The sequence below is a fragment of the Pteropus alecto genome, unplaced genomic scaffold (assembly GCF_000325575.1).
Source record: "Pteropus alecto unplaced genomic scaffold, ASM32557v1 scaffold43, whole genome shotgun sequence".
NCBI classification, from domain to species: Eukaryota; Metazoa; Chordata; class Mammalia; order Chiroptera; family Pteropodidae; genus Pteropus; species Pteropus alecto.
The window spans coordinates 94,149-110,450 of record NW_006435764.1 but is presented as its reverse complement, the minus strand read 5'-3'; the positions used below and the strand labels follow the sequence as shown (position 1 = coordinate 110,450).

General features: G+C 55.2%; 1 protein-coding gene across 5 annotated transcripts in view; it reads right to left on the bottom strand.

Annotated features, from left to right (window-relative positions):
* The window catches only part of PTDSS2 (phosphatidylserine synthase 2), a 31,116-nt gene that overhangs the window by 1,489 nt on the left and 13,325 nt on the right, over positions 1 to 16,302 (bottom strand). The window contains exons 3-9 of one of the 5 annotated variants that reach the window (XM_015588761.2): positions 10,057 to 10,139; positions 5,676 to 5,803; positions 1,744 to 1,878; positions 1,315 to 1,365; positions 758 to 875; positions 525 to 660; positions 12 to 126 (exon numbers count right to left, since the gene is read on the bottom strand). In XM_015588761.2, the coding sequence (XP_015444247.1) occupies positions 12 to 126; positions 525 to 660; positions 758 to 875; positions 1,315 to 1,365; positions 1,744 to 1,878; positions 5,676 to 5,803; positions 10,057 to 10,139 (766 nt within the window). The remainder of the gene's footprint in view (positions 1 to 11; positions 127 to 524; positions 661 to 757; positions 876 to 1,314; positions 1,366 to 1,743; positions 1,879 to 5,675; positions 5,804 to 10,056; positions 10,140 to 16,302) is intronic. The other 4 variants (XM_015588762.2, XM_015588763.2, XM_006910948.3 and 1 more) reach the window with 4 other exon arrangements.

Below are 16,302 nucleotides of genomic sequence, written 5' to 3'. Positions count from 1 at the left end.
TGGCAGCTCACCACCAGGATGATGCCGCACACGGCCAGCCAGCGGCGCAGGCTGGACGCCGGCTTCCACTCGAAGCGGACCCAGCTGTAGGGCGTGAACTGGAAGGCGATCCTCTTCATCTTGCCCCTGGGGGCCGGAGGGCTCTCAGCCACGCCCATGCTGCTCCCTCGCCCCATCCCCAGAGGTCCCCATGGCGGGGGGGGGGGGGGGCGCGGGCCCGCCCCCCCCCCCACTTTTTTTTCTATTAAAACCAACGTAAAACTGCCAGGGCGCCTGCAGCCACTTCGGAGCAGGTGGCAGCCTCCCAGGAAGGCCACAGGGGGCGGGGCTGTGATGTTCTGGCCGCCTGTTCCCGGTTCCCACGGCAGCCCAGGGTCAAGTGCCAGGTGGAGATTCCAAGAGGCAAAATCCTCGTCTGTTGCGCACCCCCCCCATTCCCGAAAGAGGCACCGGATGGAGCAGGGCCTGGACCCTGGGCCACCCCCAGGCCCCACAGATGCCCGGGCCCCCATGCAGACACGTACTTGTACGTTGGAATGTTCCAGAGGCCCTGCCACTTGTACGTCTTCAGGGACAGCCACTTGAGGGTCTTCATGCCGCAGTAGATGCCCAGCCCGTTGCAGACAAGCACGTCCATGATCCACTGCGGGAGGAGGGCGCCTGCGGACCCCGCTCTGTCTCGCCTGGGCCGGGGGGCCCTGCGCCCCGGGGAGCCTGCTGGAGGCCGTCGTGTCTCCCGCCCCCCGGAGCGCCGCACCTACGTGGTCCCACCAGCACTCGCTGAAGTTGGGCAGCTGGTGCTCCAGGCTGTACTCCAGGAACTCGAACATCACACTCACGACCGTGCACGTCCACCAGTCGCGGATCATCAGCGTCTGCAGGTCGGGCAGACGGGGACGCTGCGGGTCAGCCCTCCCGCCACAGCCCCCCACCCAGCAGCCCGACGGAAGGCTTTCGGGTGACCTCTCGGTGCGGTGCGTCCGCTCACGCGTCCAGGGCCCGAGGGCGTGCCAGGTGGGCCCCACGCTCATGAGCGGCGTGGGCATGGTGGCAGAGGCCTCGCAGGGTTTCTGCCCACGGCTCTCACAGGCCGCCACCGTGCCAAGGACAAGCCGCAGGTTGGGGTCATACCCGGAGCTCCCAGGAGGTTTTACGAAGCCTCTGGACAGCTGGCTCGTCTTGCACTGTGGCCCCCGGGCCCGTGCCCTCCACACCCCGACCACTCTGAACGTCCACCCGCCACGAGAAGCGGCCGCAGACCCCAGGGTGGGGCTGAAAACCAGGGGATCCCGCCCAACAACGCGGTCGCCGTACCTTCAAGTACCAGCCGAGGAAGTGCGCAGGCACGAAGCCGTCCAGCTTGTCCTGCAGGGGACGGGACGCAGGCCTCGCACAGCCCCCGTACCCCATCCTCGTGACCCCCTGTGGTCCCCAACAGCCCTGCCTAGGACCAGGTCGTGTGACGTCCCTCAGGGGCCCTGGCAGCCCCCTCGCCCCCTGTGCACACCTTGGCTGGCTCCCACCCAAGTCCAGGGCCCCAGGGCACCCCACAGCCCTCTGAGGGACAAGGCCAGGGGCTTGCACACATGCTGTGGGTGGACGACACACCTTGACCCGAGGAGAGAAAGGTGCCCTGCAGTGGGCACCCGCCCCCCCATGCGGTCTGAGTGACTCGGGCTCCAGAGAAGCCCCCGGCGGGGCAGCCCTGGGCCCACCCCACGCCTGGTTCCCGGCCGGCCTTACCCACACATTGTGGAAAGGGTCGGTCTCGTTGTCTGTGTCGTAGATGAGGCAGTTCCCCCCGTAGTCCCTCTCTGGCAGCGGGACCCCCAGCTTGGGGTCAACATACTTCAGAAACTGGCGGCCGTCCTGGACAGTCTGCAAGGTCAGTGTAGCCACACACATGCACCGGCCACGTCCCTGACAGCTCCAGCTGCACGGGCGGACTGGGGCGTGCGGTGCACAGACAACACCTCCACCGACTGTGCGGGCACATGCCGTCCCCCAGGCAGTCCCAAGTCCCAGGTGACGCTCGCACCCCACAGGACCATGCTGCATGGGTCACAGGTGTGCCTCCCATGGGAGGGGCAGGGGTGGCCCGAGCACTGGGGGGTTCTCTTTGTCCCCGCCCCACGCTTCGCACGGCCCCAGGACAGCCTTTCCCAGACACGCACACGCCAGCATCAGCCAAACGGTCCCGAGACGGCACTGACGGAGGAGAGTGGCCCACAGCAGGCGGCCCACTCCCCCTCCGGCCACAAGCTGGGCCACCAGTCCACAGGGAGCGGCCCCACATGCCCAGCATCAGGACCCCATCCCCACACCCCTGCCCCGAGCAGTAGCCAAGGAACAAAGGGGGGGATGCTCAAGCTGCATGGACAGGTGACACTCAGACCTGCATCCTGTCACATGACTGAGGCCCCTGTCCCTGACTTGGGGTCTTTGGAAGTGACCCTCAGACAATGACATGGTTCATAACGATTTGCCCACATGTGCTGTGGCAACCACAGGATCCGAGGGTTAGGAGGGCCGCGTTCCTGAGTCAGCCGACCATGTCAGCAGAATCCGGACATTGCAGCAAAACTACAGACGACGTCGCTCATGAACGGGGACGCAAAGTCCTCGGTGAAACGCTAGGAAACTCCACCCAGCTGTACAGAAACAGGGTTATCCACATGACCAGTGGGAGTTACACCAGTAACACCAAGTTGGTCCAAAATAAGAAAATGAATCGATGAAACACACCATATTAACAAAGGGAAAACCACACGATCACCACATCTGATGCAGAAAAAGCATCTGACCAACTCCAACACCCTTTCATAATAAAAAGACAAATTAGGAGCAGAGGGGACCATCTTCCACGGAATCGTGGGGCCTATGAAAAACCCACAGCTGACGACGTGCTACGTGGTGACACGCTGAAGCCCTTCCCCTAAATCAGGGACACGACGAGGCTGTCTGCCTGCCGGTCTGGGGGACGGCGCCTGAGACTGTAGCTGGGGCAGCACAGGAAAAAGAGAGGAACCGGGTTGGAGAGGAGGGACGTCCTGACACCTGCTACGGCACAGATGCACCGTGAGGACACTGTGCTGACTGAAATGAGCCACACGCAGGACAATCACCGTGTGATCCCACTTACCTGGGGTCCCTAGAAGTGTCAGTCACAGAAACAGGACGTAGGGGGTGGTTCCGGGAGCTGGGGGGCTGGGGAGTGTTTCATGGGGACAGAGCGTCGGTTTGGGATGAGGACAAAGTTCTGAAGATGGTGGCGGTGACGGCAGCACGAGAATGGCCCTAATGCCACTGAACTGTGTAATGAAAAATGGCTACGACGGTAAACTTTGTGTTACGTGTATTTTGCTAAAATTAATTAAACGCACTGTCATAAAACTGAAAATTGCACAGAACTCCACTCGTGTGTGCGCATGTCAAAGTGGTGAAGTGTGACAAGCGCTGTGGCCTGAATCGATGTTGATCTCCTGGTGCGGCACTGCTGTACGTTTATGGAAAATGTCACTCTTGAGGGACTGGGTGAAGGGCACACGGGACCTCCCTGTACAATTCTTTAGAACTCCTTGTGAATCAACAATAATTTCGAAATAAAATATTTTTTAAAAACCCTCAAAATGGAGAAGATCTAAATGTAAAATCTAAAACTATGAAACTTTCAGAAAAAAACAAAGGAGAAAAATTTTAGTATCTTAGTAACATGACATTAGAAAAAAAAATTTTAGACATGACATCACAATCTCAATCCAGAAAAGAAATGAGGAAGACCACTGTTAAGGAATGAAGGACAAGCTACAGACTTGGAGAAAATATTTGCAAATCACAAACCCAACAAAGGACTTTATATCAAGACTATATAAAAATGTCATAACACCATAAAAACCCAGTTTTTAAAAAGGCAAAAAACCTGAACACTTCCGAGAGTGGATGTCTGCGTGGCTAATAAACACATGAGAAGTTGGGTCAACATGACCATCCACTCCAGAAACGCAAATCAGGACCGTGCTAAGCCCTGCTGCCTGAAATGAAGCATCTGGCACGTGCCGACAAGGGCGTGACCCCTGGATCTGCCACTGGGCTGCCGGGAGAGCTAACGGCCGGGCCCGCAGGGAGCGCAGCCCCGCAGCCCCACAGGCGACAACTCCCAAGTGTCACCACCTGGTGACTGCGCGCAGGTCGCGGAGACCACTCGGCATCACAAAGCAGCGGAGTGCTGAAACGCACAGGCTGGATGGGTTTCAGAGGCATCGTAGGGCCCCGGACAGGAGATGCTCAAAGGCGAAACTGGGGATGGAGAAAGAACCCATCAGTGGGGCTGGGGGCTTGGGCCGGGGAGACGGCAGACTCTCAGGAAGGGACGTGAGGGTGTCTGCGGGGGCGGGGCTGTGTCCTGACGGCGTTTATGCAAATATACACAGGTGTTAAGACTCACAGAACTGAACACCTGCCCTAAAAAGTGAAATTTACCAGCCACACAGAGTTTGAGACTGAATTAAAGTGCTTTGTAAATTGAAGGTCACCATCGAAATGCATTCATTAGATTAAGCAGAACAATCAATACCAATAAAACAGACACTGGTGGCCACAAATCCTGATCCAACATTTACTAAGGAGACAAGCTTCTAACTGCCACCCTGACCATCCTGCACAATGTGTGCCAGGAGGGAGAAAGGCACACAAAACCACACTGCTCAACCACAAAATCAAAACCAAAAAACCCCAGCGAAGACTGGCCCTAGGTCCACCTCAAACGCTCAGAGGACCCCGCGCCATGGGGTCGGATGTGCTTCTTCCCCGGCATGTGGCTCCGGGCCCAGATCTGGAGCACCTGCCACTCAAAGCAGAGGCAGCCCAGCAGGCACCCTCATAGGAACCAGTCGGACTTGCCCGGCCCTGCCCACACTCGTCTGGCCCAGAGGCCGCCAGGACAGGGTCGACGCAGCACGGCCTGACCCAGGGGCCCAGGCCCGCTGAGCTCCAGCCGGGGACACAGCCTCTGCTGAAAGGCCGTGGGTCCAGCTTCTCACAAACGGATCCTTCTGGAGGGTCTTCTTGCAGACTCTGCCCACTTTTGTTAGGGTTCAACCATGCCTCTGTGGACCCTGAGAACGAATGTATCTACCAAGAAGGACTCCCAGCAGTTAACTGGGAGCAGTTCACGACCAGAGTCCAGCGGCCGTTGCTGACAGAGGCCCCACAGGCCCGGCACACACTGCATTTCAGGAAAGACACAGACTGAACCTGGAGGCTCCTGTCCTCTGAGCCAGCCCTTATAAAGGACTTCCTGGTACTGGCTCTTGACCAATGGGCAGAGAGACCTGTCCCATCCGATTGGAAGTTGGCAGCTATACCGCACCTGTATCTATACTGAACAATCAGGGCAGCTCCATACCAACCAATCAAAAAAATCTGAGACTGTCCAATCAGGACAGTGCTATTCAGACGAATCGGACCGTGCAAATTTGGATTCCTTGTCCACACAGAAATGGGCCCATCGGGGACCAGGGCAGGAACTTCCCTAGAAAAGCAGCCTCCCCTCTAGGTCCAGGATGCTCTTTTGGTTTCCTGCGGTTTGCAAGCTGCTCACTCCAACAGTTTCTCCTCTTCCCCGCACCTCGGACTGGAGGGGCCGATGTGCAAAACCTCCCGTCACCTTCACTTACCTGGGGGCCACATGACCACCTGAGCTCCCACAGCACAGCCAACACAGAGGAGCCGCTTACCTGGAAGAGGATGAAGATGAGGAACAGCTCGTAGACCACACTGGCGCACAGCCAGAACCTCCAGTAGGCTGCAACACACAGAGCGCGGGGCGTCAGGCAGCCCCAGGCCGGCGCCTGCTGGCAGAGTCCACCCCGCCGTGGTCCTGGCCACCCGCGCCATCTGTTCCAGCCCCGTCGTCCCTGGTAGGGACTTTATAAAGCAAGACGTAACTCGGAAGTAAGCCCAGTTTCTCTCTGACTGTTCTCTCTTCCTCTGTCCTCCATTTCCGTCCTCAAATCTTTTATTTCTCTTTATCTCACCGCGGTGGCGCAGAAGGCCCCTAAGCTGTGGGACAGGAGCACTGCCAGCAAACACCCTGTCCCGTATTTACTGGCAATGCTCGCAACCCTCAACCCCGGATAGGTCTGCAGTGTGTTTTTGGTGGATACCCTTGATCCTGTTAGGAAAACCTTTTAATTCCAGTTTGCTCAGTTTTTATCATGAATGAGTATGTAATTTTACTTTTCTGCATTTAAGAGTGTCGACTCTTCTCTTTTGTGTTAATGTGATGAATGACATTAATGCATTTTCTAACGTTGAACCAGCCCTGAATTCTTGGGACAAACCCGGTTCGGTCACGATGATTTGTTTTAGGGAACACAGCCTTCGATTTTAATCGGCGCACTTAGGGACTTGTCCCTCTGGTGACGATGTGAGCAACGGTACATCATATGCTCAGGAGTTGCTAAGAGGATGGATCTTAAATGTTCTCAGCACCAAAAAAACTGAAATTATATGAGGTGACAGAGGTGGTCACTAACCCTACTGGGACAACCATTTCATAATATATATCGAATTCTTGTTGTCCACCTTCGACTCACACAATCTTGTGTGTCAATTATGTCTCAATAAAGCTGAAAAGAAAAGACCTTGCCCATCAAAACTTTTGTTAGTCTGCTGTTCACACCCTCAAATGGCGAACGTGTTTTTCACTGGGGATGAGGTAACTGGTTGGACATCTAGAACTATTCTGAAATGCAAATGGTAACTTTCACCTTCCAAGAACCTTGTTAATCCTGTTTAATAAAGGCCCAAAATATCGACTTTCCCTTTGCTTGTGTGTGTTAAATAAATAAATAAATAAATAAACATCACCAGCCTACTTTCAAAAACTAATTCACTGCACAGGACAGAGCCGAGAGCCTGGTCACAGAGGACTACAGAGCAGGAGACTGTCTGCAGAAAACTCCTACGGTAAAAACTGCTTCCGGGGCTGGGATACAGAAAAAACAAGGATCAAAGTCTTAATTCTGAGTCGAAGTATAGGGAAAGCCCAAGCTCACTGACGCAGCATTTAAAGTGGCTACCTTGGACATTTCGCCGCCTACAAACTGAAGTAGTTAACTCTGGAAGATGTCACCAAAAGAATAAAGAGAGACTAATAACCGTTGGAAACAAGCAAACAAACAAAAAACCTGATGCGCCTTGAATAAAAAAGGGGTGCTCATGATCTTTTAAGAGGCTCTGGAACGGAGACCCAGAGCCCCAGGCTGGACCACTGTTGTTGACGGGTCATCCAGCTGGGGGAGGGGACCGGAGGGGTGGGCAGCAGCCAGGGGAGCAGTGGGGGGTGCCAGGGCCTGATGCACCAGACCCAGAGTGACGGCTAGGCAGGCGCCAGGCGTCACCGCACAGGCGTGTCCCCACGAGTCTCCAGGGCCAACCCAGCACCCTCGGCGCCCGTGCCTCATCTCCCTGCCACGGAGAAACGGCCACGGAGGTTTAGGGAAAACTGGCCTGCGCAGGCAGGAAACACAAACGTGGAGCATTTGCTAACACAGTTCCGGACACTGGGGACAAACTGTTGAGGCGACACTTATTCATCCTGCTCTCAAGGAAGGAAAAGCTCGGGAAACTCCCTCTCGCCCAAGGGCTGCAGAAGCGGCTAAAAGGGCACCGTGGTGGTGGGGCGGGTGGCGGGCCCTCTGGGGCAGGGGGTTCCCGCACTCAGTTCCCAAGGGGCTCAGACCGCCCGCCCGAGGCTGAACCGACGCCTGGCGCCTCCGCACAGCAGCCCTCGGCGCGGGCCCCGCGCCGCCCCGTCCTGCAGGAAGGCGGGCCATCTCGGCACCCCCTGCTCTCACCCTGTAGCACCTGCCAGGGCCCCAGACTTGCCCGCCCCTCCCCAAATACCCAGCAGGCCCTCTTCCAGGCCCTCTGCCAGGGTCTCCGGTCCCCTCGAGATCCTGGGCTTGGCTCCCCTGGCTTGGCACCTGCTCCCAACACTTATTTCTTCCTAGACACTTGACTCCAGCCGCCTGCAGCCCTGAGAATGCCCCGCCGAGCTCCAGTTCGCAGAGGAGCCCGAAGACAAGGACATCAGGAAGGCGCCTGCCTCCCTCTGAGATGACACCCATTCCCAGCGAGGTCCCCCATCCCCCGCTCCCAACCCCCACCCCTGGCCTGGGCAGCACCGACCACATGAGCCACCTGAGGAGGTGGACGTCTGCTGCCGGTCAGGGGCTAACGAGACGTCTGGAAGGTGCTCCAGGACAGGCTCCGCCTTAATTAAGTCAAAGACTGGCAAGGAGACCTGGAGTGTGCGCGAAGCCGCTGAACCGAAAGGCAGAGCAGGGCTCTGAACGCGGACCCGGGGATGTCACGGCCTCTGCGGAGGGACCTCGTGCAATGCGCACCCGGCTCCAGGAAGACCAGAGTCCTGCCAGGTGACGTGAGCCAGACCGCACAGAGCCCAGGGTCTCCTGGAGCCCGGGGAACCGGTGCCGGGACGAGCAGCTGCGTGCTGGCCGGTCCCAAGGGCAGGGCTGTCTGTCCCGCGGGGACTGCATCTGCGACCCGGCCCGGCGCCCACAGGGGCTCACCGGGCCGTCAACCACCGCCAACTACAGACCAGCTTCGGCTGAGCCCCTGGCAGCTCTCACTCTTCCTTTCGAATCGACGCGACCAACTTAACTGCCCCCGGCCTTCCACGCGACTCCGGTGGTTTTGACGCTACCGCCTCGCTTTCCCGTCACACCGGTCAGGAGCCCAAACCCTCTGCGGCAGGACTGGGTGTGTCAGACACTGAGCAGGTGGAGTTGGCCGCCCCCCCTCGCCTCGCCTACCCCTCAGGTGTTGGCTGTGCCCTGCAGCCCAGGATGCTTGCCACTGCCCCGGGGCCAGGGACCATGCAGGGGCCAGTCAGCACTCACGTCCCCAGCAGGCACTAAAGGGGCAGAGGGGCCGGCGACTGCTCAGACCCACCTCGCCCACTGGGCCCTATAGACACGTCCCCTCTGGAGGGCCCTCCGGTGACATCTACTGTGGGCCGGCTCATTACCCAGCCACTTCTCCTGGGACTCTGCTACACGCATACACAGACGTCTGTGTGAGGACTCGGTGCAGCCTGGTTTACTACAAAAAAATGGACACCCCTAAATATAGAATTACATGGAACTGGTTAAATTAACTGTAGTACATTCAAATGACCGCTAAACAAGCAGCCATTGAAAGTCCAGCTGTCAAAATAAAACTCCTTTGGCATATAAAAAAAATCCAGCTGTCTAATTTAAAAAAAGGAAATGCTAGTGTTAAATCTGATATAAACCCACACATGACACGATTCCAATTTTTTTAAAGCTATGTACCTGTACAAGGGTGCAAACACATCAAAACAGTGGTTATTTTTTGTGAGTGGTCTGTAGTTTTACTTAAAACATTTCTTGTATTTTCCAAATTTTCTACAACAAATACATACCCTTATTGAGACAGAAAAGAAACGTGTTACTAAGTTGTGACCCTTCAGGAAAGCCACCCACATGCCCTGCCCCAGTGAGGCTGGGGCCCTGAACCAGCTGGGCCCTGGGGGCCAGGACAGGACCGAGTCGTGCGAGCACGCCCTCCAGCTCTGTGGGGTCAGAGCCCCCGGAACCCCAGGGGCAGGTGGACAGAGACAGGAGAACTCCCCGCAGATGGCTCCTCAATGGCAGGGCAGACACCTCACGGCCGACAGCACAGCCACCCGTCCGAGCCCACACCAGCCGCACTGGGCAGCCCAGGAACACCTCGGTCTGCAGGAGGAACCTCTGCCTGAGAGGACAGGACCACTGCAGGGTGAGGAACACACAGACCTGGGCTGAAGGCGACCCAGCAGCCGAGAGAACTTACAGGTGACTTCAAAACGCAGCCCTCGCCTTCCTCAGATGACAAGTGTGGGTGGCCCGCAAAAACGGGACAGGAAGAGGGGAAGCAGGACATTCACACCCAGCAGCACAGACACAGAGCGACTGCTCAGAAAAGAACCGCCACGTGGCACACACGGAAAAAGAAACGGCAAGTTACCTGGGTGAGGTCTGGAAAATGGCCCGTCTTTAGCTTGTGTGACTCCAAAACATAAGAAAACCAAAATACTGGCCACAATACCTCTGCAAATAAAGAACAAACAGCCCTCAGTGTGTGAAAGCGCAGGCCCACGCTGGCTTCTTCGAGGCAGGAGGTGGGCGGTGGGAGGGACCCCCAGGACGCCCACTGTGGTAACAGCCCCCGACCCCAGTGGGACCTTGGGGGACAGAGCCGGGTGACGGGGCAGCAGGGAGGGCTGGCTGGGCCAACTCCAGCCCCCGGCCTAGACAGCCCCCATTCCAGCTCTAAGTCCAGGGGCAGAACCGCCCAAGGGAGCAGACGCCCCCCCCGGGGGCTGTGCGCTATGCACACGCCGAGTGCCACACCACCAACATGCCTGCCTCACGCTTAAGGACACGAAATGAGGGGTGCCGGTTCCTATGGAACCCCGTGTGGACACGTGTGATAAACCGGGTCGTTTTCTCCTGCTAACCTGTCCCGTGTTGGTCCCTGGTCCAGACGGAACTCAGAAGGTGGGAGGAAAAGAATTTTTCTGCCCTGAAAGTTTGGCCAGCCAGCTACAAGCACGCGCTGCTGCGCCCGAGAGGTCAGGGCCGGGGTCGGGCACACGTGAGCGCTGCAGGGGAGCGCGCCGCCCTGCCCTGCTCTGGCCCAGGCCTCGGCTGCACCGCACCGGGCGGGACTGTGGGGCCGAGTCCTTGCTCCCTCTCCGGCACTTAGATCGGCACGAACGTGTCCCTGTGATGCTCACTGCTCGGGCCCAGCAACTGCTGCGTTTTGAGTCTTTCCTCCCGAAAGCAGTCGTTTTCCCTGCACCTGTGTCTTCTGTGCTGTTTGTCACAAGAAAGAAGTACGGCCGGACAGAGCACAAGCGCAGGCCCCCGCAGCCTGCTGGCAGCAGCCTCGCAGGCTGCAGAGCTGAGCGGCTCTCTCGGGACAGGAGTCTGTGGGGACAAACTGCTGCGGGCCCCCCTCTCTCAAAGCCGGATGAGGTTGCTCTCTGTCTTGCTCTACGTCCTAGGAGCTTGGCTCTGTGACCAGGGCAGACAGACTCGTGAACCCCCGTCTCAACCACCTGCAAGGTGCACTCGCCTAGGTGCGCCCGGCGGCGGCCATGCCAGCCCACAGGGGAGCGCACCACAGGGGCCCCAGCCCGGAAAGGGCCTCATCTCCACCTCTGTCACCGGTCAGTGCTGGGAAAAGCTCCTTTCAGCAGCGCCTGCCTGGGGCCACAAACTGGTGGGATTGTGGCTGGAGGTGCTCGTATTTCGTGGGAGACCGGAGGCGCCACGTGCACCCCGCCACCCTGACCGCCTGTGATGTTTCTGGGAGTGAATCTTTCGACCATGGGGGCTGCACTGTCTGCATCCACGGAAATGATTTATTCTAAGCCAGGTCTTTCCATGAAAAGGCTTACTGGCTGGAATTGCTACCGAGGTGACTACATCCTACTGTCACTGGCCAGACATAGACCCTTTCACTGGAGAATCTTTTCAATTGAAAAATTTTTAGTGAGCTCCCAACTTAATAGTGGTTTTACTGGTACCTAGAGACCAAAATATTAAAAAATGGGCACGAGGAAGAATGATGATGAGCCTCACAGAAACCAGCCAGCGCAGGAGCCTTGCTGACGTGGTCCCAGCCCCGCCGTGGGCCTCTCAGACGCTGACGAAATACACGGGGACAGGGAGAGGCCGAGGGACAGTCCGGAGACTCTTCCCCAAACGCTGGAAAGTTCTCAAGGTTATGAAGAAATAAAGCGAACAAAGCAAGGACTGACGGGAGCAGAGGACACAGGCAGGACGGGGGACCGTGGCCTCGCCCGGCAGGGCAGGAAGCTTTGGACGGTCACTGAGAAATGGGACAGACAAAGCAGGCGGTGCCGGGCTTGACACTCGGGCTTCACTCGGCACTACCAGAGGCTGGGCCAGAGGGACCCTCGCTGGTGCCCAACAAGGCAGGGCCCTAGCGGCCACTGATGTCTGCTCGACTCGCCCACAGGACACATTAAAAAGCCAGAAGGTGGAGGTTACAGGGAGCAACCCGACCGGCGGCCGGGACGGGAACCGAACTTACAGGTCGACCAAAGGACCAGGGTCCTTAGCTTGACCCCTTGCTTGGGACCCACAGCCTTTTGACTCAAGAGTGGGTGAAATGGTCAGGGGGCAGAGAAAGGAAATTTTTAGGGCTCCGTGATATGGGAATTCACACACTGTGGTACCAAAACCCATGAGTGACACCCGACTCAGGATACAATTAGGTTAGAACAGGGAACGTAAGGCAAGTCAGATGACGACGCTGGACACTTACACGGGCTGTGGAGTGACGTCACCGTCACCCGAATGCTTTACGGGAACAGCGTCCCTACCCAGAGCTCTAAGACCAAACCTGCTGGCAAAGTCCTAACAAAGGCTACAGTTAGGAACGTAAGAGCTGAAACATCTTTAAATAGCTTCATCGAAAGGCCAGTGGCAGCAGGCTGCGACGGGGCAGGGGACGGGTGCTGCGGCAGAGCCTTCCGACTGACGCCCTCGCAGGCCTGACACAGGCGTCCCGGCCCTGGTCCGGCCCGAGGCCGCCCTAAGGGCCACGATGAGAGACTGCGCGACTCAGGGGGGCCCAGCCCACGGGGCCCTGTGAACAGACGACCCTTCTGCGCCCAGTGACAGGGAACTGGGGTGTCAGCCCGGCCCTTCCTCCGTGGGTCCGGACCGAATGACCGTTGGCCCCGTCTCTCTCAGGGGAGCTGCTGCCTGTGCTAAGGGCCCGGCGTGGCTTCTGCCACCTGGGACATGCAGGTGTCGGCGGGGTTGACGCTGGAAGGGAATGCCCTCTGCTCCCCCTCGGGTCCGCGGACTATCTGACCACCGGAAACACTGCTGTCCCCGCCGCTGACCTGACAAGATACGTGGAAGGATTTAATAACTTCCCGGTCGGAAATCTGTCAAACGGGAAGCCGGAGAGTCAGAGCCGGACGGGGTCTGCTGAGGGCCCTCGCGCAGCTACATGAAGCTGTGCGCCCGGAAGGAAGCCAGCTGGCGACCGTGCCGCCGGACAGGGCGTCGACCCGGCCCTGGGGCGCCCAGAGCAAACGTCCCCCCCTCGCGCAGCAGAAAGGCAGCTCCGGCAGTATGCCAAGGCCCCCTATCTCTACCAGCCCCAGGTCCCGAAGGAAACAGAGGGAGAAAGCACGAACTGCTCCTCTGGCTCCAGGACCCCCTTGCCAAGGACGAACACAAATCTTCACTGTCTTCTCCGCAAACGTTCATTAGAAAACGACACGGCCATCGAGTACATGAGATTATTACCTGTCCCAAGGCTGTGATTTTAAAGCCAAGGGCAGGAGTGTGACTGTGCTCACGTGCGTGTGTGGTTCTCTACCTCTGGACAGCACTGCTCATTTGTAAAAGAGTCTATTCAAATGGCTCGAACAAGCACCGACATAAAATTCTCAAAAATGTAATACAGACTAACCCACTTTTCAGGATCACATGAGCTGGGGAAATATTTCGTACTGGAGTTTGGTTTGGTTAAACAGGCATGTCTGTATGGTTATCATTCAGTATAATAATTTCATTCTCTCTGGGTTTACTAGTCAAATAAGTTCATGTTATCCGTGTTGCAAAATTTGTCAACAAGAAAAATAACTTGGTATGATAAAATTTTCATAAGTAATCTAAACAGAATTGTTAAGAGCAAGTAAACTAAATAAAATAAGGACAGAGGTTTTTTGAGGTGACCTCTTTAGCAAAAATCATATTTGATGTACTTAAAATGGTTTCCTAAATCCCTTTGAAACTTTGAAGTTTTGCTAACTAAATTAAATGATGAAAATTCATTGACTATCCAGACTATTTCCAAATAAAAGAATTAAAATTAATTATTAAACAGATTTATCTACTTTGGCTTTTCACCACAGAGGAACCAATGGTATTTGGGTCTTTTAGTAAACACGTCTTGTGCCTCACTGAAAGACTGTACTATGAAAAGCATATATCTCTAGAAATTAGGGCATCTATTTACAAATTCATTAATCTAAAGAACACTGGTGCAACAGTTAGTTCATAATCACTTACTTCTTAGTCTTCACCAGAAATTAGTTTCTACAGGTCAAGAATTCTAATATATGTAGTTAAAGCAACAAAAAACAATAACAGGGAAAACAACTGTGTATACAAGAAAAATAGGATACGTTTTGATTTTTAAACAAAGGTATGAACGTATACATGTGTGTGGATATATATGTACACATACATATCCACACACCTTACAGTTGAATCATACACCTGAAACTTAGTGGATTTCGTTAACCAACGTCACCATAAAAAATAATAATAAATAAATAAACAAAGGTATGTGACATGGAGATGTGTTTTCTTTAAGGGGGATGAAGGTCATTTTGTCCTGGTTATTTCTGAATGGGTAAGAGAACAAGAGACAAACTAAAAGGAACAAAGAAAGTTGTAAAAAGTTTATGAAGAAGAAATGTTATGTGCGATCAAGTTGGATAAGAATGGTTTTTAAAGATAAGCTCTAGGACGTGGTTCCATAGTGCAGCGGTGAGCACGTCTGCTTTACACACAGAAGGTCCTGGGTTCGCGCCCCAGTGGAGCCACGGTCCATGGTCTACGGCCGCGCCACCCTGAACAAGCTGGACTTCTGATCTCGGAAGCTAAGCAGAGTCAGGCCTGGTTAGTACTTGGATGGGAGACCACATAGGTGCTATAGGCAGAAATAATAAAAAAGTAAGTTTTAAATATCAATACTGTCCTAAAACTTATTCTTCCACCTGCCAAAAAAACAAAGATTTTTCTGTATTATTGGTCTGTTCCCGATAAGATACTGTGAAGTTTCTTGCCTCAGAAGCAACGATTCTGTGTTTTATTGAAACAATTTTCCGAGCTGCATGTTGTCTTCATTGGGTCTTTGATTCCGGAAGAAGCCAAATCTCCCCAAGCATCTGACTCACCCCAGCTCACTGCCACGCAAAGGCATCGGCGACCACACCTGTAAAGAGTGGCACACGCGGAGTCTTCCACGTCTGCAAGTGTCTCTTCCTTCTCAGGCCCAGTGCCAGTCTGCTGTCGTCCTGGTGCCCTATGACACAGTAACGGTCTGCTCCTAAATCCAGGAAGCTGAGACGGCTCGACGATGGCTGTTCGCTGAACAGCCGCCACGGCAATGGGAGCCCGAGACGGCTGCTTGGTGCCGCCAGGCTCCCCGACGAACGTGCTTTTGGTTTCTGCGTTTGTTCCTCCTTGATGTACTTTGAAACTGGACTTCATTCAACTGCTGCTCACGCCGGGTTCGCCTCTGTTCCTGCGTGTCTTCTGGATGAGCTGAAGCTTTCCCCTGCTACAAGGCCGATGCCCCCAGCGACAGAGAGACTGTCAGAAAATGTGTTTCCCCTTGCGGTAAACCGTCCACCATCTCTGGTGATCGAGACACCCGCTTCACTGAGCAAAGCAGCTGAGTCCGGACAGAAAGCCTTGCATACTTCTTGGAATTATCGCTGTCCCTATCACCTTCACTCAACAGGCAAGGTCGCGAGAAGTAATAGAAAAACTGGATTCAAGCAGAACAAATCAACGCGGGAATGACCTGATGAGGATGATTACAACTTTTGTGGCTTTTTGTTTGAAATATCGCTGGTTCTTTGATTTTTTTGTTTTCTAGATATAAGGAAAATTTTAAGCCAGCTATGACTTAAGGGTAATCTGGTAATGACATCTTTGTGCAGAACTGAAACATGTATCTTTTTCTCTTCACGTGATCCCTCCAGAATTCGGAAACTCCGTGAGCATTATCTTCATGGCAACAGTGTGACTTGCCTAAGTCCAAAAAGAATTCGTCCTTCTTACAACAGGACACAATTGGTTATGGGTTATGTTATGGAGGCTTTGACCGCAATGTCACGTTTGAGAGACACACGCAAAGACTCGGGCATGACCAGTCTGAAGGGACGAAGATGAAGACGGGCTTATGGGAGCCAATGAAACCCTTGGGAAGCCTGGCCTGGGACCCTGCTTGCAAGGCTCCCAGCGGCCATACCGAGTGAGTCAGGAAGGTCGTTTCCTGGCAGGCATGGGAAACTAGGTATTTTGGGGACCGCAAGGAGTGAGAAACTCTCGACTCTACAGGTGCTGCGGCGGAGTCTGACGGCAAGTCCTCGCCTTGGCTTTCCTGGCCTCGAGAGGCCTTTTCCAGTTCAATCTGGTGATTCCT